General features: G+C 38.4%; 1 protein-coding gene across 1 annotated transcript in view; it reads right to left on the bottom strand.

Annotated features, from left to right (window-relative positions):
• The window catches only part of SH3RF1 (SH3 domain containing ring finger 1), a 208,861-nt gene that overhangs the window by 55,422 nt on the left and 125,562 nt on the right, over window positions 1–27,877 (bottom strand). Inside the window, exons 3-4 of the mRNA XM_027837607.1 lie at window positions 20,038–20,313; window positions 17,841–17,936 (exon numbers count right to left, since the gene is read on the bottom strand). Coding sequence (XP_027693408.1) covers window positions 17,841–17,936; window positions 20,038–20,313 — 372 coding nt within the window. The remainder of the gene's footprint in view (window positions 1–17,840; window positions 17,937–20,037; window positions 20,314–27,877) is intronic.

Below are 27,877 nucleotides of genomic sequence, written 5' to 3'. Positions count from 1 at the left end.
GGGTACTTAAAGGTTAAGGGATTTGCCACAGTCACCCAGATAGTGTGTATCAATAACAACAACAACAGCAACAACAATAACAAGCATTTATTTAGCATCTATACAATGTGCCAGACACTGTGCTAAGTGCTTCACAAATATTATCTCATTTGATTCTCAACAACCTGGGAAGTAGGTGGCATTATTATCCCTATTTTAAAGATGAGGAAATTGAGGCAATCAGAGGTTAAATAACTTGCTCAAGGTCACACAGCAATAAATGTCTAATGCTGGATTTGAACTCAGCTCTTCCTGACCCAGGGCTCTATCCATGGTGCCGCTTAGCTGCCTGTATGAGAGGTGAGATTGACCCAGGTCTTCCTGACTCTGAAACCCTCTATAATCTTGTCATACATTGAGACCTGGAAGATACCCGAGAGGCCATCAGGCCAAACCCTTCATTTTACAAATAAGGAAATTGAGGTTGAATGACTGACCATTCAATGACAATAAATGGTAGAGGTAAGATTCAAACTCAAGTCCTCCAACTATAAAGCCAGAATTCTTTCTGCTGTACCACATTGCCTCTACCATGCTGCTTCTTATCTTCATTTAAACTTTAAAGGCCTAGCACAAGGCATTCATATATACATACACATACACATTTGTTATTGTTCAATTATTTCAGATGTGTCGGACTCTGTGTGATCCCATTTGGGGGTTTCTTGGCAAAGATAATGTAGTGGTTTGCCATTTCCTTTTCCAGCTCATTTTACAGATGAACAAACTGAGGCAAACAGGGTTAACTGACTTAACCAGGTTCACACAGGTAGTAAGTGCATGAGGTCACATTTGAACTCAGGTTTTCCTGACTGTAGACCCAATGCTCTACCCACTGGACCACCTAGCTACCTACTTATATACATACACACCTACAAATACTTTCTCATTGAAATAATTTTCCATCAAGGCTGAGGTTTCATTGGATATAAACACTGACACTATTTCTGTGGTGCAACATATAACTAGCAGTCCTCTCTTTTAAACTATTTTTTAAACTCTATTTTTCATAGGAGCTGTGTTTTAGCTTACCACAAAGCCCTAGAAATGAGGCCTCAAAAACTAAGTTGGTGACTTTTGGATTTTGGAGAATGGGCAAAAAGGCAGTGATGTTCTTAATGAAAAGTGTCTTCCTTTCATAGTTAATTACTCTCCATATATTATAGAAAAGGAAACCCAGAGACAAAATGGTATAATAATAATAATACAGCAGCAGCAATGAACATTTATACAGTGTTTTAAGGTTCAGAAAGCTCTTTACAATTATTATCTCATTTGCTCCTCACAATGACTTTGGGAGGTAGGTATTATTATTACCCCCATTTTAGGGATGAGGAAACTGAGGTTGACAGAAGTTAAGTGACTGGCCCAAGTTCACACAGCTATCTGTCTGAGGCCTATCCTTTTTCTAGGTTCCTGTATCAGTTGTCTTGAATCATGCTCAATTTTCAAAACAGTATCGGGTCAAATATATACCTCAGGGTCATTGATGGGGACTTTCTATAGCATTCTCGACCAAATAACCACAAGAAAATCAAGATTACAAGGAACCAAAGGTTAGTGTCTCCTTCCTTACATATACTTTAGGTGTTCGGAATGGAATCATCGTAAGCAGCAAAGTAAATAATAAGAGTTTTTTGTTTTAGGCCTGGTACAGAGGGAAAAATTCCTGAAATCCTCAAACATTACAACAACTTGTAACTATGTTGAGCAGGCAGATAAAGCAGTAAGGAAAAAATCCAACATATAGCTATTTTAACCTTATAAAAAGGCAAACTTAGCAGCATAAGAAATAGAAGATGAAGAATCAAAAAAATTAAAATATTCTCTGACACAACAATATTTTAATGTAAGATGAAAGAACTTTTCAAAACCAAAATTGACAAACCCTCATCACACTATTATGTATACCCCAATTAATAACTGTTTTTAAGGATGATGACTGTGGGGATGATGAAGAATAATCAATGGATATCCTTCACTCACCCATGAAAGGAAGGATTAGTTCCAGTCTTCCTCATGTCTTGATGAAGATGTCTTGTTGGACAGAATCTAATGGCTGTCAGTAAATAGCATAAGGAAATGAACTTGGTCTGCCACAATTCTCTTTTCACAAAGCTATGCTAATTACTGCTCAGCACCCAGCTCTCTCCTAGGTAATTGCAGATTGATTAATGATTTGTTCTACAATCTCCCCAGGTATTAAAATTCAGCTGACCCAGCTAGTCTATAATTAGCAGGGTCATGCTTTTTCAAAGATGAACGGTACATTTCCATTTTTCCAGGCCTCAACACTTTCCTGAGCTGTTCCAACAAACTCTCAAAGATAATGAAAAATGGCTAACAGTATCTGCTAATGCTTTACTTACTTTCATTTGCAGGTCAATGGGGCTGATTTGGCTAGGACAGAATTCAATTCAACTCAACAAGTATTTTGGTTCTAAGAAGTAAGGTGAAAAGAAGTTGGAAAGGAAGGACACTCCTAGATTGCAGGAGTATTGAATGCCAAGCTAAGGCATTTATATTTTATGGCAACAGTGTAAAGGACGGATTCGAGTGAAGAGAGAATGAAGAGTTGGTGGTCCAGACAGGTAGCAATGAGGACTTATACAAGGACTGTAGCAGTGGGGATAAAGAAAGGAGAACAGATTGAAAGATGTTGTAAAGGAAAAATTAAGGGGACTTAGGGAGGCAGCATGGACACTGACTCTGAAATGCAAGGACCTGAGTTCAAATTCTACCCCAAATGTTTCCAACTTGTGTGACCTAAGGCAAATCACTTAAACGTCTTGGGCCTCAGTTTCCTTCTCTGTAAAATGAAGGAGCTGAATTAGACGGCTTCTGTGGACCCTTCCAGCTCTAGAGCTATTATCCTATCACACAGGAGATGTGAAGAGAAGGGGGCAAGAAAAGAAAACTCTAAGGTTTCAAGCATGGGAGGTAAAGTGAATGACAGCAACCACTGACAGAATCGATGAAGTCAGGAACAGCAGGTTTAAAGGGAAAACCAGTAAGCTCCACTGGTGACACACTGAACTAAAGATACACTAGTTTAACACTTAGTTCAAGATGTACTGTGAAAGCTAAGAAATATGAGTCCTAGAGTTATCTGCTTGGAAATAACTGCTGAAAGGATAAGAAGAACTGAAATTGTTAAGGGGGAGACTGAAGAGTGAGAAGGGAGGAGAGTGTAAAAGTAAACCTTAGAGAGTGCTCATGTTAAAGCATCAAGAAGAGTAGGCAAAGCTGGAAAATCAGAGGGGAGGAGTCATTAGAGAGACAGGAAGAGAACCAAGACAAGGCAAACAAGGTCAAAGCAGGGACGGTCAATAGTGTCAAATGTTCTGGAGAGGTCAAGGAGGATAAGGATTGAGCAAAGGGCCTTTAAATGACGTGATGCAGTCTTTGATAAGAGATCAGATTCATTAACAATGGTAATACAGACTCCAGATTATGAGTGGCTGCCAGAATACAAAGACAGAGAGTATAGATTTTTTTTTTTAGACTTTGTGGTCAAATGTAAGAGAGAGATGAGATGGTGGTGTGATGAGGTGCAAAGGTCATAGGAAGGTATTTTTTAGGCTTAGAGAGAATGACTATAGAGAGATGGGAAAGCGACAGCATAGTGGGAAAAATCAAGAGAAATGAGTGTGAGGATGATTAATATAGCAAGGTACTAGAACAGGGGTTCTTAACCTGGGGTTAAGCATGAACCCTTTTTTTTTGTTAACATTTTGACAACCATAATTCAATATAATTGGTTTCCTTTGTATTTCTATGTATTTTATTTTGTGCATTTAAAAACATTACTCTGAGGAATCCATAAGGTTTCATTAGACTGCCAAATGGATCAATGATGCAAAAAAGATTAAGAAATTTGGATTATTGATGATTAAGGACATGGGCAGGGAAATTATCCTCAGCAAGGAATAAAGACATCTTTGTAAGAAGGAAAGGAGAATAGGTGAAGATAATACAAGTTCTGAGAAATGGAAGAGGTATTTTGACAGAACGCTTGTTGGGTGACATCTCAGTGAAATAGAAGTCTAGGCCATCTGCTGTAAGCCTGGGAGATGAGGTCTAATTATAGACTAGTGAATAGAGGAAAAAGATTCCAACGATGGGAAATTTACTACTTTTGGAAACTACTCATTTCACTGTTGGACTCTCCTAATAATGAGAAAGTTAGTTTTTGTCAACCATGCCATTTTCAGTCACGTCTGACTTGTGTCCCCATTTGGGGTTTTCTTGGCAAAACACTAGAGTGGTTTGCCATTTCCTTCTCGAGCTCATTTTACAGATGAGGAAACTGAGGCCAACAGGGTGAAATTACTTGCCCAGGGTCACACAGCTAGAAAGTGTCTGAGGCTGGATTTTAACTCACAAAGATGAGCCTTCCTGACTCCAGGTCCTGCACACTATCCACTGCACCACCTTGCTGCCCCTTATTCTGAGCCAATAAATAAATAAATATGGTTGGATTTTCTGTTTGTTTGTTTGTTTTGCTTTTCCTAGTTCTCCCTTTTGGATCAGCACAGTAATAATGGAAAATCCTGGGTTTGGAGCCAGGTGACCTGGTTCAATCCTGGCTCTGCCACAGGTGGTTTGTGTGACTTTTGAACAAGTCAATTTATGTCTCTGGGCTCCGTTTCTTCATCCGTCTGAGTGAGTTGGACTAGGTGATCTCTAAAGGTGTCTTCCACATCTAATATTCTGCGATAGTCTTTCTTCTACCTGACAGGCTTTTGGATATTTGAAGACAGCTATCATCTTCCCTGTCAGGTTTCTCTTCTTCAATCTAAACAGCCTCAGGGCTCCTCAACTGGTCTTCAGATGATTTGGTTTCAAATACTCAAATAACCTAGGTTATCCTGGATGTGCTCCAGTTTTTTAACGTTCTCCCGTATCTGCGTTTTCATTTTTTCCTGAAACTTTTTACTCCCTCCCCCTCAAATTTCAGTTTAAACTTTCTTATCAGGTTGGGGAAGAGCAATTATATGCCTGGAATACATTCATATTGGAAATTCCCTCTGCTGATGATATCACAAGTCCAGACCAAAACAAAAGAACAAAAACTATATGTGTATAGCCTCTTTATGAAAACACCATCATCAGTCATTAACCAACCTTCTCCCCTCATAACCTCAGAGGAAAGAGCATCAGATTCAGAGGACCTGGATTTGAATCTCAGCTGTGCTGTTTACTATCTGTGTGACCCTGGGTACATTGCTTCATTCTAGGGAACACATTTTTACATTTATAAAATAAAGGGGGTGGATTTAATCACATAGCTCAAAATCAATAATTTTGTGATAATGATGATGATGATGATGATGATATATTTACCTAGAGTTTTGAGGTTTGAAGAGTATATTATATACCTCATAGGTTCCATATGCAACTAAATATTCATAGTGTGGCTTTGCTGAGCTTTCAAGATGTCTTTAGACTTTCTGGAAGGAGGTTTGGAGTTGCTTTCTATGGGGGTGGGGTTCTCAATCTTTTTTGTGTCATGGACCCCTTTGGCAGGTAAAACCTGTGGACCTCTTCTCCAAATGTTTTAAAATGCATAATGTAAAAATACATGGGATTACAAAGAAAACCAGTTATATTGAAATAAAGATGCCATTTTTTCCATCCAAGTTCAAGGACCCCCTGAAATCTATCCATGGTTCCCAAGGTTAAGAACCCTTGCTCTAGGGGGCTGAACATCATAATATGGTAACTATCCCTCAGTGGCAGTAATGAATAAATTGTGTTGAAACTAAAAGATGTTTCTTTTGATGAGACCCTTGAGCTTTAGCAAAAATGAAAAAACAAGGATTTGAGAACTAAATGGAATTTGGATTAACTCCATTTGTAAATGTTTGAGCACAGTAGGGGGTCCTTTAAGTGGCTACCTCACTAGTGGTGGCTCACTCATCACCTACTACTTTAGCTCAGTAGCCCAGAATGCCTCCATGGATACATCTGGTAAGCTAAGTTTGATAATGACGAAGAGCTAGGTTCAAAGTTAAAAGTTCCTGTGCTGTTGCAAAAAATGGACTTTACTTTTAGCATTTAGAATGGTGCTTTGTATCCCAATGCCCCTCCCTTCATAAAAGCCCTTTGCAAAAGACTTGACTCAGAATGAGTCACTGCTGATAATTCTAGGTTATTAAGAGCATAAACACACCTGTGAGTCTGAATACAGACAAAAAGTTTCCTCTCTCCTAGAATTAATCAGTTAGCAAGGCCAGCTTCCATTGTGACAGATCATTCTGGGATGCTTTATGGCCCTGCACAATAAGAATCATCGTGTTTGTATGCTTTGTGTGTTTGTATGTCCTTTGTAAGCTGAAATTCAACATTTCCAGAACCAAAAATGTTTGGTATGGAATTTCTCTTAAAAAGACAAGTTGAATATTCATTGAATTGAACTGCGAGAAATACAAGTTAGCATTTAGGACATGCAAGGCACATACTAGGCACAGAGAAGACAAAGGTAGATGCACTGTGGACTCTCAGTAAGTAGGATTCAGGACAGAATGTGAAAAAGAGGAGAGCAGAAATGCAAGAGGCTCAGAAATTTGAGAAGAGCAAGATCACTTTCACTGAAGAGTTTCCAGGGAAGGCTTCATCCAGAAGGTAGCACCAGAGTTGGGCCTTAAAAGAAGGGAAGGAATGCAATAGACAAGAAAGAGGGGAAGGAAGAAGAATCCATTTCAGATGTGGGGATGGCAAAAGGAAAGATGAGAGACTGCCAGAAAAGAATGGGGAATGGAGAGTAATCCAGTTTGGCTAAACCACAGAAAATTTCAAGGGAAATGGTATGACAACATAAAGTTGAAAAGGGAAGGGGAAGGAAAGAAGCATTTATTAAACACCTCCTATGTGCCAGGCACTGTGCTAAGAACTTGATAACTATTATCTCACTTGATCCTCACGACAGCCCTATGAGGTCAGTGCTATTATTAAACCTATTTTACTGTTAGGGAAACTGAGGTAGGCAAAGGTTAAACGATTTGCCCAGGGTCACATAGCTAGTAAGTATTTGAGGCCAAATTTGAACTCAAGTCTAACTGACCCGAGGCCCAAGGCTTTATCCATTGTACCAACTTGCTATAGTTTTAAGTTATCCTGCTGAATGCCTTGAATGCAAGGATCGAGAATTTATTTTATTTGGTAGGCAAGGAGAAAACCACTGAATGTTTTCGATGGGAAGAAGGACAAGATCACAATTTTAAAGGTGAATGCGCTTGAGTTTTTGAGGGTCAGAGTATGTATATATGTATAGTCAAAATGCTTTACATTGTATTCCTTTGCAGTAGAGTAAAGGCTCCAGACTTTCCTAGGCGGAGTAGCCCTCTAGAAACACTGGCACAAGCTGTGCCTCTTAACAATCTCTTATTCCTAAGATGTAATTTTGGTAATGTGGTTTTTGTTCTTGGATGGCCAAGAAGACAAAAGAATACCCAGGCTTCATGTATAACAAAAGAGTCTCCTTCTGGGGAGGAGTAATTAAAAAGAACGAAGTGATTACACAAGAAGAAGGCTCTCCTAAATGGGGGCTAAAACCTCCCACAGGTATAGTTCTAGAAGCTCAGTAAATATTTGTGGAACAAAGATGGTGCATTTGAGCTGGGCTTCAAAGGACGGGCAGGACTTAGAGAAGGGAGAGTTCCCCATAGAAGGAACGGCAAGAGTCAAGATGTGGCAAAGAAGAACAAAAGGTGTGCTTGAAGAAGAGTGAGTCAGCTAATTTGGCTGGTTCAGGGAAAGCTTCGGAGGAGAGCTCCACAGAATGCTGTGAGATGCTGTACAGTCTGAAACTCCAGGCTGATTCCAGGCTTTGTTCAGTAGGCAAAGGGGAACCGTTATGCACGTTGGCTTTACTTGGGCTTTATGACTAAAGTGAACTCACCTATCACCTGCACCCTTCACATTCCTTTTTACAGGTATATGATACTGAAGAGGCATTATGCTGTAGTGGGTAGGGCCCTAGACTGAGAGAAGGGAAGATGGGACTTCAAATCCTGGGCAATTCGCTTAACCTTTTGTTTCTTGGTTTCTTCATATGTAAAAAATGAGAGAGTTGTAATTGCTGTCCTATGGGGTCCCTTCCAGCTCTAAATCTAGGATCCTAAGATCATAGAGGGTTTACAAACCAAAAAGTACCGACTACATACACACAATGTGAGCCATAATCTTGCTGTTTTATAAGCTATTAAAAACACAGTCTTCCACTAAATCCTAAAGCTCTACTCCCTGGTCAGATTTTCACAAGTACTAAACAGGTTTTGCATCTATCTTGGGTTGTGAAAATGACTCAAAGTATGGGTCCTACATCTTTACCCAGGGGGGTACTTGATAAGCACTAACTAAATCTTGGTCATACAAATTCCTTGTAATGAAATTAAAATAATATGATTTAGAACAAAGGGAAATTTCATCGAGGATATAGGGGAATAAGGGTGTTTAATATTGCCTACAATGGCAGATGCTGTCCTGGTGTCAGTTGATCTTGTTAATAACTCTTTTTCTTTGTTAAAAGGGAAATTTGGGTGGTGGTGGTAGGAAGGGTGTATCTTGAAATGACCATGATGTAGAAACAAATGTCATAAATGAAACTTTTTTGGGGGTGGGGAGACAATTGGGGTTAAGTGATTTGCCCAGGGTCACACAGCTAATAAGTGTCAAGTGTTTGGTCTGAGGTCACATTTGAACTCAGGTCCTCCTGACTTTAGGACCGGTGCTCTCTCTACTGTGCCACCTAGGTGCCCCATAAATGAAACTCTTAAAACAAACAAATTAATAAAAATTAAACAAAAGGAAACTCTAAGTTAGCAACAGGCCAGTAAAAAGCAAGAGAGGCCAGACAGAATAAAATAGGAATTCTTGTCTTGAACCCCTCTGGCAGTCTAGTAGGTCCTTTCATACCAGAATATTTTTAAATGCAGAAAATACATAGATAACAAAGGAAACAAATTATATTGAAATACAATAATCAAAATAAAGGAAAAAAATTACAGACCCCAGGTTATTAAAAACCCTAGTGTAAAGACTTTAGCTCTAGAGTCAGAAAACCAAGGTTCAAATCCTATCTCTTATGTCTACTTATATGACTGACCTCAAGTCAAGTCTCTTACCCTCCCTGGGCTTTAGTTTCTTTACCTATAAGATAACGGGGTCAGATTAAATATCCTCTGAGGTTCTTCCAGATGTAGCTCTGTGATAGGGGGTGCTTTACTTATTTCAAATGGCCTGTTTTCAATTCAGCTACCAGCACTACCTCAAGCTACACTTTAAACCATTGTTTAAAGTTATCCTGCTGAATGGCCAAGTGCCCTAAAATTACAAAGATAACTAATCTGAGGGTAAAATTCTGAAGGTATGCAAAATTTCCAACATGAAATAAAGCCTCCAGCACCAAAAATCATCCTCTAATATAAATATGTCAAGCTGATCAAATTTTATAAGGTATAAAGTAAAGAATATTAGGAATTATCAGCATTCTCTTCAGACCTCCTCATGATCCCCTTCTGTTAATATAAATGAGTTTACTGAAGCTGGCTTTAGATTCTATCAATTTAATATCATACCTAAATTCTAAAGAGAAAGAATACTTAAGGTAAAGACGAATTAAACTTTAATTTAGACAATTCAATCTAGTAATTTTTTTTAAATGAAAAGATCAATCTTTTTTATTTCTTCCCTTACTAATTTCAGAAAGCAACAAAAAAGTTTTGGATCAAGAAGATGATATTCCAGAAGAATCACCAGTATATAACCTTACACATCATATGACATATATAAGTATATAACTTATACATCATATGACAGAAGCTTAGTGTCTATTTAGCGGGGGGGGGGGGGGGGGGGAAAAAGAATAGTGGCAGGTAGCCTGATTTGCCTTTGAGCAGTACAAAAGAATGAATGGTTTTTTGACTGGGGAGTCATTTACTGACTAATATAGGTTGGACCATTAGGCAAGGTTGAACTAACTTCATTAATCTGGATGATTGTGGTAAAAAAAAAAAAAAAAGGGGCGGGTGGTAAAAAAGGAATGCTTTCATCAGTATGATGAAAGTCGTATGATTTAAGAAGTTAACAACATTTTTCTCTTAAGTTGATCTAGGAATCAGTCAGGCAGTCATGTAACAAGCATTTATTAAACACCTACCATGTGTGTCAGGCACCATGCTAAGCACCAAGGATACAAAGAAAGGCAAAAGACTGCTAGCCAGCCAGCCTTTGCTGTCCAGGAGTTCACAGTCTAATGGAAGAGACAATTATGTACTAACAAGATGTATACAGGATAAACACTAAGGGGTATGGGTGCTGTTTTAGCTGAGGTCTGAAGGAAGCCAGGAGGTGAGGAAGGAGAGAGTTTTAGGGACGGGACGGGATTGACAGACAGTGAAAACGGCCAGCGTTGGGAGATGGACAATCTAGTTTGAGAAACAGTAAGGAGACCAGTGAGAGAGAAGGCAAATGGTGGAAAGGGAGAGAGAAGGAAAATTCTAACTACATGGTGAAATGGTTAAATATTTTCAAAGAAACAGGAGTTGTTGGACTTTTAACATGACCTGGGCAGCCATGGGTTTGCTTTTTCTTTCTTCACTGTTTAAAAAAAAAAATCCCTATTCATTAAGAACTTAGGAAAATCTGACCACTCAGGGATTTAGGATTTAGTGGAAAGCTCCATTTTTAAAAATGGATTTCTCTTATAATATAGCAAGATTATGTCTGGTATAGTAGGTATTTTTTGGTTTGTAAACCCTTTATGTCTGTTCATGTACAGTCATGGAAGCCTAGATTTAGCCCTGGATTTAGACCTTAGAGGGCCATCAAGTATAACTCTCTCATTTTTTACATATGAAGAAACCAAGGCACAAAGAAGTTAAAATTTATGTAGTAGACAGAGTCAGGGTTTGAGTTATACCTTGGCCATAAACTATGTAATCCTTACAGTCACAATCTCCTAGAGATGCGCTGACCTGAACTAGTACAAGGATGAAATCACAGGTTCATTCACTATCCTTAAATTACAAACTTTTTCTCTTTACATAATCATCATTCCCCATTCCCCTTCAGACTGAACCCTCTCTTGTCACAAAGAAAAACAATTAAGCAAAAGCATTCAGTATGTAGACTGAGTCTGACAAAACTTAAGAGCTAACATTTATATAGTGCTTTTAAGTTTTGCAAAGCACCTTAGATGCATTATCTCATTTAATCCTCACAACAATCTTACAAGGTAGGTCTATTATTATCCCTATTTCACAAAATGAGGAGACTGAGAAAGGTAGCTAAGATAAAGAGTTGAACTAAGGTCTTCCTGCCTCCAAAGTCTGGCATTCTATTCCCTACTGCAACACTCCTAAGTGCCCCCAAACCATTTAAAGATGTACTTGGGAAACAGTTAACAAATCTTTTAACAATACAATAAAACACAGATAATGTCAAAACGTGGTTTTCTAGGTTAGCATGCAGCCTGCAGGAATCCTTATGTGTGGTTTAGTGGCCCCCTCTTTCTATTTGAGTATGACCACATTGCCCTACATGACTACCTGGTTGTCTACCTTTCTTATCACTGAGGGAGGAATTGTGATTCCAGATCCTTAATTTTTTCATTAATCAGAATTCAACTTGCTCTGATGATCTTTTCATTCCTCCCCAACCCCCCCCAAAATATGTATGCATGACACACCTTTTAATTTAATCTGCAATACCTCCACTCTCCTCCCCCTCATTACCAAGCAGTGTCCAGTGCTCTGGGATCAGGAAAATTTCCCAGCTGGCTAAACAGCAATAGTTGATCCCATCTACCTGGCCTGACTGAGCAAAACCCCCAGCTGTACAGAACTTCAGACCAAGGCAGGAGACACATCTGTTTAGTTTCTCCTCTCCCTGGTGAGAGGGGGAATATTCTTAATTAGGCAGAAATAGAGCCCTCACCACTCCCTACAAGATCCAGTTGCTATTTACGCAGATTAGTTACATTTGGTCATTAGCCATAGCCTTTGTATTATGGCCCCTATGGGAATAGGGGCCTCTGTGTTACTGCCCATAAATGAAAAGAAGTGTGATAGAATTATAGTAATTCCTGCCTAGGCAGGGACTTGTTTATTCTGCCTATCACAAGTCAGAGCCAATGGCCCCAAATGAAAAGTTTGAATAGACCTGAATATATCTCTCTGATTTGGGGCAGGGCTGCTCTTACATGCTCATGTGCAAATAGGCACACAAATATCCATGAACAATAACAAAAACAGAGCAGCCTCATCTGATGTATCACAGAGCAAATATTAGCATGAAATCGATAACACCTGGCAAGTGAGGACAGGTCTTCATCATTAGTCTGAAGCTTAGCCATGCTTTCAAATACGACCACTAAATTCTCGGAATTTTCCCTGGCACAACTATTGGAATACACGAGTGACATAACGAAACCCCAGCCTACTGGATATAAATTTTTTGGGTGGTGATTTTCAAAGAAGGGAAGATGATTTCAGCAATAGGAAACACCTAAAGGGCATGGCCACAATTCAAGACAAGTACAGGCTTTGAGTCACTTTTCCATGGGTGTGGACAAACTGATTTGCTATGAAAACTTTGGGAGTTCTCAACACTGCAGGAGGCAAACTGAATATTGGCTGTGATGATAAACTGCTTTTTAATTTTCAGAAGCTGGCAAAAATGGATGTTTTGGATAAAAAAGATGGGGAAACTAGGAATTGTCTTTCAAATATCATGTATGTTTTCCTCCTTTAAACAGAAGAGCTAAACTTTAGCTTTCTGTGATTTTTTGCCTTTCTTTGTATACCCAGCACTTAACACCATGCTTGGAATATAATCAATGCTTCTAAACACTTGCTGATTGACTACGAAGTAGAAATGAGACTATGGTTTGTAAACTTTTGCAAAAGTACTGTGGGTGCTCCATTGTTTACCTTTATAGGTATACAGTGATCGTTAGAAAGATATCTGGGTTGCTGACATGAATTTATTTCATTCATTGCTTTTCTATATGCCTATGCAACTTGGTTAGTCTCCAAGTCTCCTTTCTGTACAGGATCTGTCAACCCTACCCTAACTCTCTATTCCCTCAAATCACAATGCACTCTGATTGGGGAGAAGACAAGCTTGTATATATGCAAATTAGAGGCAATTATACCTCGAATTACTGCAATAAAGCCTATGCAAAATGAAGTCTTTCTGTGAAAGAAAAAAAAAAGAGGGAGATTCTGAGTCATTGCCCATGCTCAGTTTTGGAAGTCACACATTTAATGTGAAATGAATATTTAAATATACTCGAAATAACCAAAAATGATTATTCAAGTCAATCTTGATAGATACCATTCCAACCAATCTTTTTAAATTATCAAAATTCCACTGTAACATAAACTACCAGAATATTTTGTTCCATGTCACAAGGTTTCACTTCTTATAATGTACTAATTAAATGCAAATTAAAATGTCCTCTCAGCTCTAGAACGACCAGTTTTGAAAATCTCTGAAGTAGTCTTTAAAAGATCCCAAAACACATATATAGAGAAAGAGGGTTCTTAATTTTTTGTGCATCATGAACTCCTTTGACAGTCAGAAGTCTCTGGACCCCTTCTCAGAATAATGGTTTTTAAATGCCTAAAATAAGATACATAGGCTTACAAAGGAAATCAATTATTTTGAAATACCGTTATCAAAATACTGAAAAACCAAGTCCACAGAACCCAAGGTTAAGAACCCCTGACTTAGAGGATGCTTAAAGATGTTCCTAGAGGAGCTCCTGAGACATAAGACATCATTATGGACAATAACTTTTCGTGATTATGCTAGCACACTAGTAAGAGCTCACTTAAGGTGTATAACAGGACAATGACAAAGGAGCTTCGCGGTGTTGTTGGAATGGTATTTAGTGGAGCTAAACGAGCATGAAATGACAGAACTTCTTAGTTGAAATAATTGTGTTCAGTTCAACTCAATTCACTTCAATTTAATTCCATCAGCATTTATTAAATGACTACTGTGTGCTAGACACTGTGTTAGTCTTTGAATATGTGATGGGGGGGTTAGGGGAGGGGAGGACAATGAAAGAGTCTCTGCCTTCAAAAATTTTACATTCTATTGGGAGGGGACAGGTTAGAAGTAGAATTGCAACTCATTGATGTACACTAGCCAAGTATATGACACATCCCTTCATTTGCCCAGATCTTTCCTTTTTTAAATTTTGTCTGCAAAGGTCTCATATGTGCCTTAGTAGGTTTAAATGAATTACTTTAAAATAACATACCCTATTTATTATTTGGAATAGGTTATATAGTATACAAGTACCCAACATCATTCCAATCCTGAGCCTCACCCAACAGACAAACCTGAGCCAGGAATGAACCAGAAGAGCCCTTAACTTGAAGTTCTATTTATGGTTCTAGATCACATAATGGCTTCCAAATGCTATACCAGTCCTCCTGAAGTATCTACCATAAGTCATTTAATCAATCAATAAAGTAATAAGTCAATAAAGCAATAAAGTAATAATCCAATTCTACTAATTAAGTTTTATTTTATTTTTTAAAAAAATAAATATTTTTTAAAAATAAATATATTTTATTTTATTTAAGATATGAAAGAAAATAATTCATTCCTCCTTTGCAATTGTTTATCTAGTTTTTTCCTCTCCCTTGTTTTACAGAAGAGGAAACTGAGGAACAGAGAGGTTAAATGATTTGCTCACGGTTACATCACTAGGGAACAGATAGAATATGGTATCACTGTGTCTCTTGCTTACAAAATCCAGGATTCAAGAAGCTTGAGGTCATTTGTCCTCCAATCAAATGATCTATGATTAGCAGTGGAGCATGATTATTATGATGTATCCAACTGGAAACTAATACTTGGAGCATGACTGTTAATGTTTTGTATGCAATTGTAAGATGAACACTGGCTATGAAAACTTCTCAGTCCTTAGGTTTAAGAAAAACACAGACAATTCCTTTGGCACCCACTTTCATTCCATGGAAGCTACTTTGTAAGGTCAAATTTGAGCAATCAATCACTTTTGAACAAATGCAAATCCCAAGGTGTCATAGTATGGTATCAAGTAATAGGGATTTATTGGAAAAGACTGGTCACACCTACCAGGTGAGGGTTCAAAGAAACCTCCCAGGCACATTCAAGTTCACTTCACTCCCAATTCACATCCCAATTTCCCCCAACAGGTCTTCTGAACCTACACCCAGACAACACCCCAGCTGTCTACTAACATGGCCTCGGGAGTCTCTCAATTTCTTTCTGGAGATAGCAGCTGCATCTGCTGCCCTTCTTCCAGGTATCCAAAAGCCTTTACTCATCAATGTAAGCTACTGCTGCTTCCAGTCATCCCATCCTCTCTCTTTATGAAACACCCATCAGTCCATCTATAATCCCAGTCTTGGTCTTGTAAATCCTGGAGGAACTTGGTTCTTGGGGCTATGCCTAGCCCTTAACACTTCCTCTTTTAATTCAGCCCTTACGGCAGGAGTAATATCTACTACTACTATCTAGTTGGTATCAATGGCAGACAGGAAAGAAGGTCCATGAATAAAGACTTGTTTTTCCTAAAAAAGACAATGAAAGTACCCTCAATACTGTCATACTCAGAGGACTAAGGATTAAATGGTCAACATACTTTCCTGGTTGACTAAGGCATAAAAGTACAAGGCGTTAAGTAGTCAGTGCTCCTCGGGCCAGGAAAATCTCAACAATGCCATTGTGCCAAATGTAGAGATAAGCAAAGCTGTACCCAAATGAACTAACACTGTATCTTTCCTAAATACCCTTTCTATGCCATTAGTGAGTGACCTTTCTTGTTTTAAAGGTCATATAGTGCACACAAGGGTCTAATTTCATTCCAATCCCAAGCCCAAGTCATCAAACCAGCCTGAACCAGGCCTGACACATAACAGCCTTTAATTTGCAGTCCTCCTAGAGGCTCCAGCTCACATAATGGTTTCTAAACCAGCCATACTCCTGAAGTTTCTACCATCAGTCATTTAATCAATCAATAAGCATCCCAGAATAGTTCAAGCCCTAGAATTTAGGATTAGCAAGTTGTTGTCATATATTTGACCAGGTAGTGGGCAGTAAAAAGATTAGATTAGATAAAGCATTTAAATATTAAGCCCTTACTGTTTACCGGGCACTGTTGCTAAATTCTGGGAATAAAAATACAGCTCAGTTTAAACCCAGCTCTCCTACTTACTTGCCATATGATCTTGTGAGAAAGTGACTTCTCTTCTCCTTTTCCTCATTTTGAAAACAGAGGCATTGGACTAGTTCATTTCTATGGACCTAACTGTTTTAAGTTCTAAAATCCTCTGATGACACATATTAGGGGTCCTCTGCCTCTGGTCTCTCAGTTTTCTTATCCATAAAAACACAGAGGTTGAACTAGTGGATCTCTTCAATTCCCTTATGGCTCTAAAATCTGTGGTCCTACTATTCTATTATAGTCCCTCTTTCTGTGGGAAGAAACACTTTAAGGTCAGTCAGAGATGGAAGCACTGATGATAGTGAAATCCCTAAGAGGGGAAAGGGAAAGGAAAAGGGAAAGGGAATTGGCATTTATTTAGCACCTACTGCATACCAGGCATTGTGCTAAATGTTTAACAGATATTTTAAGAGACACACTGAGCTGCTACTGTAGGACTAGGGAGCTCTCACATATTTTTAAAAATAGATTTTACTGATATCATTTGTCTTTGCATGAACTAGATCGCCTTCTGTGTCTCACCTCCACAACCACTCCCAAAGAGCCATGAAAGTATGGCCCTCACATATTTTTTAAAAGGTTCATTCATATGTCTTACATTATTTCACACATATAATTTATATCATTTTCTTGCCTTCTTAGTGGGTAGAGGAAGGGCTGAAGGGAGGGAGAAAATTTGGAACTCAATATTTTTTAAAAAATGAATGTTGAAAATAAAATTTTTATGAAAAAGGCTTAATCATAACTTCTTATGGAAAAGAGGCAGCTAGGTAGCACAGTATATGTAGCGTTTGACTTTAAATCATTAAGTCCTGAGGGCAAATCCAACCTCAGACACTTATTAGAGGAGAATGGCTGAGCAAATTGTGGCATATGAATGTGAAGGAGTACTATTATGCTGTAAGAAATTATGAAGGGAAAAATTTTTTTTAAAAATTAAAAAAAAAAAGAATCAACCTATATGAATTGACACAAAATGAAGTAAGAAGAACCAGGTGATCACTGCACACAATAACAGAAATGCTGTAATGACGATCAATTCTGAAGACTTGGCAACTACCCAGAGAGAGAACTGATGAACTCTGGATGCAAACTGAAATATAATTTTTAAAATTTTTTTGTAATATGGCTAATATATGGAAATATGTTTTACATGATTTTACATATATAATTGATATTATATTGCTTGCCTTCTTATTGGGGGGGAAAGTGGGAAGGAGGGAGAGAATTTGGAACTCAAAATTTAAGAAGAAAAGGATGCTAATAAATAAATAATGAATTTGGGGATGTGGGGTGGGAAACAGCATATGAAATTTCAGCGTTCAGCAATCATAGGGCAGGCAAGAGTCAGGAATTACTACAGATTTATCCTGAGACCTAACATAACTCTCATCATTTATCTGTGTCTCACAATTAGTCCCTCTGTAAAATAAGATTAAGGTGCAGTTCACTCTTTGGGGAGGGGAGAGGGAGAGGGAGAGAAGCCATGACCAATAATGAAATTTCACAATTAAAGTCTATTTCTCGGGTCCATCACTGGTCTCCTCAAAATTGCTGCAGCTTAACTTACCTCAACATATGAAATAGGGAATATCCCAATTTTGTCGGACAGCATCCCTTCAGCCCAATTTTCATCCACTCTCCGAATTACCGTCAGGACATCATCCTGTAGGAATATCAAAATGATGATGTCTCCACATTCTAATGAAGACTTGTTGCTTACTTTGTGCCTGTTGATAATTTCAGACTACATGAATAAAAACTCAATGATGGGTATGTCTTTGTATGCATGCACAATTTTCCTCAATCAAATACTGTCTAGCTCAATGATTTTTCTGACAGTCTGAAGACTACTGCTCCCCTGTAATTTCCTTGTGAAGAAGCTTGGCTACAATATTATATACCTAGGATGTTGCAATCTATTCCCCCCCCCTTTAGTTTATAGAATCTTAGTTGGCCAGTTACTTAATTAACAAGCATTTATTAAGTACCTATGATGTGCTAGGTAGTACGCTAAGTGCTGGGCAAAAGACAGGCAAAAGCTCTAAAGGAGCTCAGAACCTAAAGGAGAGATTACTATGTAGCAACAAGATTTACAGGATAAATTGGAGATAATCCACAGAGGGAAGGCATCAGCATTAAAGAGGAAAAGGTTTCTTGTAGAAGGTAGGATTTTAGCTAGGGTTTGAAAGAAGTCAGAGTAGCAGAGCTGAGGAAAGTGCAGGTTGCAGGTATGTGGAAGCCAGTGAAAATGTCCAAAATGAGAGAAATACGTAGGAGTTAAGTGTTACTGGATCACTGAGTATGTGAAGAGGAGTAAGGTATGAAAAAACTGGAAAGATAGGAAAGGACTCTCAAACTTTTCTTACAGAAAACTTTTCTTAGATGAAACTAAATGCTTCTATTGCTTTACAAACTTTACATACAAAGGTAACATGCACCTTAAAATGCCTACGCATTATCAGCTCAATAGACAACTTTTCTGGTACCGTGAATCCTTTTAATCACAAAAGCAGACTTTTAACTTAGAAATTCCACTAGTTCATTCAACTTTCCATATCCTGGCACGACATATACACACTTTAAGGGAAGGTGCTAGGAATTTTTTTTTTTTTGCTGGGGAGAGATATAATTTTGATTATAAATGAAAAAACAAAAAAAGAAAACTCAAGATTTTATTTTTAATTGGCACTTCATAGTTTGTGAAGAAAAGTTAATGTTTCTGTGACCCCAGTTGGGGTTTTCTTGGCCAAGATGCTGGAGTGGTTTGCTATTTCCTTCTCCAGCTTATTTTACAGATGAGGAAACTGAGGCAAAGAGAGTTGAGTGACTTGCCCAGGGTCACATAGCTAGTAAGTGTCTGAGGCTGGATTCTAACTCATGAAAATGAGTCTTTCTGATTCCAAACCCAGTGCTCTATCCACTGCACCACCTAGCTGCCCCATGAACAAAACTACTTTTGGTAAATGATGATTACTCTTTTTTGGATCACATGTGATTTCATTGGAATTCCCCATGAGGAAACTCATCCATGAAGGTTGTCAACTATTCTGAAATTTAGAGTCGCCTGGGGCCACTGAGAGGTTAAGAGTCTTACTTAGGATGACACAGCCTAGGATGTGTTTTCCAAATTCTGAGGCCAATTCTATTCATTATGTCATGCTGCTTCTCTATTGACGATTATTTTTAAAAAATTAAGATCATATTTAAAGTTAGGAACTGGTTTGTAAAAACTGGCAGTACAAGGAAGTAAGAAGGAAGTACAAATGGCCATGAATCTATCCCATTCAGTCATACCCTGTCAACCAAATAGGAAGGAAATAGAACAACCGTGAAAGGCAGTTGAACTCTGATGAACTCTAATTAACTGATGATAAAACCCACCTCCAACATCCCAACTGAAAGGTGGAAGACTATGGATGTGGAATGGTGTATACCCTGAGAAACATAACAGTGATATCTATTAGTTTTGCTTAAATGTCTTTTTTTCTTTGGGGGGTAGGTAGATGGGGGATGAGTTACAAGGTTCAATGGTTTAAGAGTAAATGACTGTAGTTTAAAAACACAAAGCAACAACAACGTACTAAAAAAAAAAAAGAAATGTCCAAGGGCAGCCAGGTGGCACCTGCCCTGGAGTCAGGGGACCTGAGTTCAAATCCACCCTCAGATATTTACTAGCTATGTGACCCTAGGCAACTCACTTAACCATATTTGCCTCAACAAACAAACAAATGAACAAAAAGAAGTATCCAACTGAGAAAGTTTACCTTTGCAAATGGTAGACAGTCTTTGTCAGCTTCCTTGTCTCTCACTTCAAAATCATAAAGTGCTTTGCACTGAGGCGGGGGCTGAGGTAAAGGTTTAATAATCTGCACAAAATTAGTGGGAAAAAATCCATGAATCCCGTTGACTTCTCCATGATACCAATTTTCATCCACCTGTCGACGTAGAATGATGATGTCGCCCTTGGTGAAGTTAAGATCTCCTGGCTCTTTTCCCTCATAGTTGTATAATGCTTTGGCACATGGTAACTGAGGTACACCCTTAAAAGGAAAGAAAAACATGACTGAGTTTTTAATGCTAGAACACTGAGAGAGAAAAAAAAAAGATCTGAAAATATAAATACTCACCAACAGTATTTTAAAAAGTAAGGCCGTGCCTCAATTCTAAAGTATATAGAGAACTGAGTCAAATCTATAAGAATATAAGTCATTTCCTAATTGATAAACAGTCAAAGGATATGAACAGGCAGTTTTCAAATGAATAAATTATAACTATCTATAGTCATATGAAAAAATACTCTAAACCACGATTGATTAGAGAACTGCAAATCAAAACACCTCTGACGTACCACATCATACCTATCAGATTGGCTAACATGACAAAACAGGAAAATGATAAATGTTGGAGAAGATGTGGGAAAATTGGGACTCTAATGCATTGTTGGTGGAGTTGTGAAATGATCCAACCATTTTGGAGAGCAATTTGGAACTATGCCCAAAGTGCTATAAAAATGAGCATACCCTTTGACCCAGCAATAGCACTTTTAGGGCTGTATCCCAAAGAGACAGAAATGGGAAAAGGACCCACATGTACAAAAATATTTATAGCAGCTCTTTTTGTGGTGGCAAAGAACTGGAAATTGAGGGGATGTCCATCAACTGGGGAATGGCTGAACAAGTTGTAGTATATGAATGTAATGGAATACTATTGTGCTCTAAGAAATGATGAACAGGCTGACTTGAGAAAAACCTGGAAAGACTTGTATGTCTGACGCTGAGTGAAGTGAGCAGAACCAAAAGAACGTTGTACAGTAACAGCCACATTGTGCGATAACTAATACTGATAGACTTAACCCTTCTCAGCAATACAAGGATCTAAGACATCTCCAAAGATCTCATGATGGAAAATGCTATCCACAAAGAAGAATGAACTATGGAGTTTGAATGCAGATTGAAGCATACTATTTGCTATTTTTTTTCCTTCTGTTGTGTTTTTTTCACTCTTTCTGGTGGTTCCCCCTATTGGTTCTAATTCTTACTTACAACATCACTAATGTGAAAATATGTTTAATAGGAATGTGTATGTATAGGCTATATCAGATTGCGTGCCGTCTAGTGGAGGGAGGTGGGAAGGGAGGGCGAGAAAAATTTAAAACACAAAAGCTTATGGAAGTGATTGTTGATAATTCATTATTAAATTAATAAAAAAATTAATAAAAAAACAATAAAGTGATTGCATTGCCCCTCCAAAAAAAAGAAAAAAGAAAAAAGAAAATTAAATTAAAATCTTTCACAAACCTAGTAACAAATAATTTTGTCCAACCTGATGGTCAGTTCCCCCAATCTTTCTCCATCCTAATTGGTTATGTCTAGCCTACTTTACGCAAAAACTTATATTAAACTTCTCAGACACGATTCAAAAGGAGTAAAGACTATGAACTGTGTAGTAACTGCCAGCGGTCACTGGCAGAGCTCGACAGCAAAGAAAACTCTGCAATTCAGTGACAATGGCCTCTTTATTGTTCTTGACACATGACACTCCCTCTCTGAAATCCAAGCATTTTCCCTGGCTATTCTCCATGACTGGTACTCTCCCTTCCCATCTTCACCTCCCCACTTCCCTGGCTTCTACCATATCTCAGCTAAAGTTCCAACTTCTGCAAGAAACATTAATCTCAGTGTCTTCCCTCTGACAGTACTCCTTCTAAATATCTTGTTTGCAAGTTGTCTCCCAATTAGACTGTGAGCTCTTTCAAGTAGGGATTGTTTTTTGTCCTTTTTTTTTTGTATCCCCTGCCCTTAGCACTGTGCCTGACACGTAGAAGCTGACTGATATCGTCCAGGAAAAAAGAGGGGGGAGGGCAGAAGTGGGGGGAAGGAGGGATATAGAGAGAGAGAAAGAAAAAGAGAGAGAGAGAACATTCCTGAATTATTTATTAAGCATTTTCCCCCTTCCGGTTTGAGTCTCACAACAGATGAGGAAACTACAGCTGAGGTTCTGTCCTGAAGGAATTTATGCCACAATGACACCCTGAAAATGTTTACTTCACCACAACTCAGACAATATTCCTAGAAGTATTTAGTATTTTAAAACATACAGCAAGTTTTGCTTTTTTTTGTTTTGTTTTGTTTTTACCTCAGTATTTTTAAAATGGTCATACAACTCGAAGTGTCTATAGTGAGATTTGAACCCAGGTCTTCCAGACTCCAAGTCCCATCCACTACCCCATATGGACTTTTTCCTACTGAGGTGATCTTTGAAGGACATCTGCAGGGCTACAAAGAACTACAACCTGGTTTTCCTTCGACAAACTGGTGTGACATTTTGTTAGTGCTTATTCCCTGAACACAATCATGTCCAGAATCTGGTGGCCTGTTTTTCCAAAATAAATTATGAACTATTTCCCAAAAATGTATTAAGTATTCTTGATAGTCCTAACGGTAGAGGACAATATTGTCTATTACAACAACACTAGGGTTCTCCTTGGCCTGGGTTCATGTTCTTCTAGTGACTATCACCTACTTGGTAATTAATGCTGGCTAGTCAATTGAGGGCATTGCAAAAATCAATTCTGAAACATACAGTAGATCATAGAGGTCACAGAAAGTGAATCCATGCTCAAACATCTGGCTTCATTTTCCCACAATGTTCCTTTTGCAATTAAATCCTAAGAGTCAGAATCCAAGAAGCCAGATTCTGTCAAGGATCTCAAAGGAACACTTCCCACATTAAATAAAATGGATTCTGTTCTATAATTAAAAAAAAAAAAAAAACCAACAAAATTCAGGGGGAGGAAGTCCTTATTCGAACTGGGACAGACAATGATTAAAGATGAATGGTGAGCCCACTCTGAAGAGCAATAAAACAAATGCCTTGTCCTTCAACCCTTGGTTTGGATAGCACCCCCCTCACCATTCTTGGGGGCATTATATATCACAGCCCACCAGGGCACTATCTTCACAGTCATCTTCTCCACCAGAAGATCTGAGAGCAAAGCCTGCCTTGGGGCCCTACTGCCCTGTGCCTGCAGGCTGTCTTCCCAGGCTGTTTTCTGCCCTCTAAACTCTCTCATCAGCCTCCAGGCCCCAAGATCTGCTGAGCCAGAGTTTATATTTCACTCTGAGTCTTTCACTTGGCTACACATGAAAGGAAGGCTTAAAAGCAGAGGGAGGAAAAAAAAAACTCTGAGAAAGGGTGGGAGGGAGGAGGAGAACCCTACCACTCTGCAGCTTACCCACTGGTCTGCAGCTGTCATTTACCCAGCCAGCACTAGTCAAAATTCTTAGTCTCAAGATTGAAAGAGAAATATTTGAGTTGTAAAGAGAATTTAATATTCATTCAGGTTTTACAAAGTTGCTTAAGTTCTTGGTAATGATCATAAAAAAAAGTTTGGTGTATCAGACATTCTCGATTTATAAGATTTTCTAATAGAGAAGGGCTTAAATAAATACTAGTTACATTACTAATTTTTTAAAAAGTTATGACAATAAACCCATCTCATTTCTATAGGATCACAGAATCTCCAAGGTGGAAATCACTTAGTTTTATCATACAAGAAATGAGTATCCCTTCTCTAACATATCCAAGAAAGTATCAGACTTGGAAACAACTATGTTGTGGTTTGTTAACATAACGGAAATGTTTTGTGCCATAAGAAATTATCTATAGGAATAATAAAGAGAATCATAGGAAGATATGTGTGAACTGAGTGTGGAATGGCTCGATAATATATGCTTAGGAGTTTTTTTGGTCCTAACCTAGATTCATTTATGTAATGAATTCTCCCTGTGGAAACTCACTCCAGTTACAGCTTAAAGAAGTGTTTCTTTATCTTGTTGGAGAACTGCCTGGGGCACTGAAGGATTAAGTGATTGGTCTCTACCTGCCCTGGGGATCCCATTCCAGGGCATCTTGTCCAGCAAATTTCCCCTACTATCATTACCTCTCTCTCACTTATCTGCAATGTCTCTCTGTCTACTATGTCCTATCCTACTGCCTACAAACATGCCCATATCTCCCCTACCTTCAAAAAACTCTAACTTGATCCATCCTCCAATGTTAGCAATCATCTTATCTCACTTCTCCTTTGCTTGGCTAAACTCTTTGAGAGGCCTTCTACAACTGATACCTCCATATCCTTTCCTCTCACTTTCTTCTCAACTCTCTAGGCAGTCTGGCAACTGAAATTGTTCCTTCCAGAGTCACCAGTAATCTCTTAATTGCCAAATCTAATGGTATGTATCAGAAACAGGACTTGAACACAGGTTTTTGTAATTCCATGGACTTTACCTCCTATGTCACCTTGCTTCTCTCAAACAATTCATACTCCTAGGAAATTCTCATGCTGTAATATAACAACTCATTTCTTTATTTCCTGTCCTGTTCTTGACAAAAACAAATAGCTGCTAGTGCCATCTTTCATATGCCCCACAGAAATTCAGTGACTTGCCCAAGGTCATGAAGCTAGTAGGTGTCAGAGTCAGGATTGAAACACAAATCGTCCTGACACCAAGGCCCCTCATCCTCTCTATCTGTTATGCCACCAATGCTACTATTCCATAAAACATTCATGAATGTATTTTTCTGTGATAAGCACTAAAATCTTTAAATAATGTTTTTTAAGATATGCATAGGAAACCTATACCCACACAAATATTTTAAAACAAATGTTCTGAATTACAAATAAGTCCTAGCCTCAGTAAGTCCCATTAGTGGGAGGCTGATGCGCTGCAAGATCTGTCAGAATGAGTCTGATGATCCATCAAGGATTCTTACCAGTAAATAAAATATGCTTCATTGTCAATCTGCATTATACCCTCCAAATCCCAGTGCTCAGATTCACATGCAAGGCAGCCTCTTTCATTCCAAGTTCCTTCAAGCATTGCCTACCACTCCGTGACAGAAGGCAAGAGTTCATGAATCGACTAGTGAAAGAAAATTGAGATTTTCTCCCCCCAAATATATCTAGTTTACTGTGGTAATGACTGTGGGGGGGAAATACCATCTTGGCCTGAACATAAACCTCATTTCCCCCAATCTAGCACATATAAACATGGAATGTGGCCTATAATCAGTGCTACTTTTCATTGGATTCCTGCACTATACGTTCTTCCTTTCATAGGGATCTTGAATCTCACTTTAAGGAGGTGGCCTTTATTCAGAACGATGCAATATGATAGAACTGAGAAAAGATGGTAGAATATGGCTGAATTTGGAGTAATAGGACCTGGCATCAAAATCAGATTTTTTCCACTTACTTCATGACCTTAAGCAAGTTATTTCACTTCTCTGGGGCTCAGCACTCTTATCTAGAAGATGGAGGGGCTGGACTTCCAGTTCTAAATTCCTTTGATATAATTTAATTTTAAAGTGCTGATTTTTAACTGAGGTGATATTTCCAGCTACATAAACACAAAATACCGTCTGGATTCACCTTGGTTTTCCAGGGTTACTGAAGGAGAGTTTGGTTGTAATCCAATCCAATCAACATTTATTAAGCACCTATTCTGTGCCAGGTACCTGTGCCAAGTGCTGGGGATACAATTAATTTAAAAAAAAAAAGGTAATCCCTATCCTCAAGGAGCTTATAATCTAAAGATGGAGACAACACACAAAAGAAGGTAGGAAAAGGGAAAATTTGTAGAGCTAATAATAATAGCAAGGATATAACGATTTACAGATATCATCTCATTTTGTCTCCACAACAACCATGGGAGGTAGCAGTAGTATTATCCCCATTTTACAGAAAAGGAAACTAAGGCAGACAGAGGTGACATGATTTGCCCAGAGTCACTCAGCTAGAGGAGTGTTTGAGGCTGGAGTCAGGTCTTCCTGACTCCAGGCTCTATCCATTATACTACCTAACTGCTTCTGAAAAGGTGTTTTTTTGTACAAAGGGAAATCTATTGGCTATTCATTATTAGTATACTATAATGAAAGAAGATAAAAATGAGAGAATTCTACTTAAGTATTGATTCTTTAATAGCCAGCAAAACAGGTTTGAAATGAGAATTACTCTCCTCAAAGTATGCACATAATTGTTGCACAGAAAGTTCTAAAGCAGAAAGCAGACAAGTCTCTAACTACATAAAATATCATAGCCATAATCCAGTGGCTTCTAGGATCTAACTGTTCTTTCAGATCATAAGATCACAGATTTAGAACTGAAAAGGAACTTGAAGGTCTTCCACTTCATTTTACATTTGAAAAACTAAAGTCTCTAGAGAGGTCTCATAGAGTCTCATAGAGCACAGCATCTCAGAGAGCAGAGCTGGAATTCAGACTCTTTTAATTCCAAATCCAGCCCTGAGAACCAGAAAAAACCTTTGGGCATATCAGGAATCCAAGTGTGATTTCATCTCCTCCTCCACCAACCCCAAAAGAACAGACTTAAATGAGAAGTATTTAATCTCACACATTTTTATGACTTCAATTTTTTAAGCCTCTAGGGTAATGATAAAAAGCTTAGAGAAAGCCCTACCTTCACTGACTTTATAGTCTAGAAAAGACATAGGTAATAAGATCATAAATTTAAAACAAGAGAGAACCCCAGAAGTCACCTAGTCCAATCTCCTCATTTTAAAGAGGTTGATATGGCAGCCCAGAGGTTAAGTAACTTGCCAAAATGGCAGAATTGCTGTTAGACCCCTGCCACCAAACCGTAGTTCCTTATCCTGCATCAGGATGAAGACATAATATTATGACACATGTTCCACAATAAATATATTAAAGCTCTGTGTGAGACCCTAGAGGGAAAATCTTACTAACCAAGAGGACCAAGAAAGGTGTCACAGAAGAGATGGCACATGAGTTGGTAGAAATTCAACAGGTAAGAGTATGGATTAGGACATTCAAGGTATCAGGAATAGATCAGATTAGCTACAGCACCAAGTAGGCCAAAGGTACCGAAAACATTAAAGGACTGCTAAACTCATAATCCCACCATCCATTCAACATTTGTTGAACAGAATACTGGGGGTTCCATCTGATAAGTATCAACTCAGCCTCTCTTTAAATTACTGGTCAGTCTTTTTCCTTTTTAACATTTCTTCTATTATTTGGAAGTCAGATAAAGGGAGGTGAGCTATCCTGTCCCCTAGCCCCAAACAATGAACACACATGCAATTCCCCTAGTATTTATGAATGGTCCATATAATTTGGATACATACCACAGCTTGACAATTATCTGGGCCGAGAACTGAATAGAAAGAAGAAAGAAAGCTGGATTGTATCTGCGATATTGTGTGTGTCATTTTAATGACTAATTTTAATTAAACTAAAGCCCTAATTTTTTTTAACACCATCGGTGTTCTGGTGCTGCTATATATGTATGAATCATAACACACTATGGTCTTTTTAGAATTAAAACTGTGGATAAGTAAAAGGATAATGGAGAATGGTGGGTCTAAGTAGGCTACAGCCCATTACCAACAAAGAACCAAGTACCAGAAGAGGGGTAAAAGATATCATTAATGAGACATGTGACTGAAGACAGAGAAAGGTCATTCATCCCTCAAGAGGGATCACATATGCTCCACCACACTCAGGAAATGTCAAAAGGCCTAGAGTCAGGCCACCCATTTTGAGAGAACTCTCTGTTGAAGA

The sequence above is a fragment of the Vombatus ursinus genome, unplaced genomic scaffold (genome assembly GCF_900497805.2).
Source record: "Vombatus ursinus unplaced genomic scaffold, bare-nosed wombat genome assembly UNPS02014821.1, whole genome shotgun sequence".
Taxonomy (NCBI): domain Eukaryota; kingdom Metazoa; phylum Chordata; class Mammalia; order Diprotodontia; family Vombatidae; genus Vombatus; species Vombatus ursinus.
This window is presented reverse-complemented; position numbering and strand designations above follow the sequence as displayed.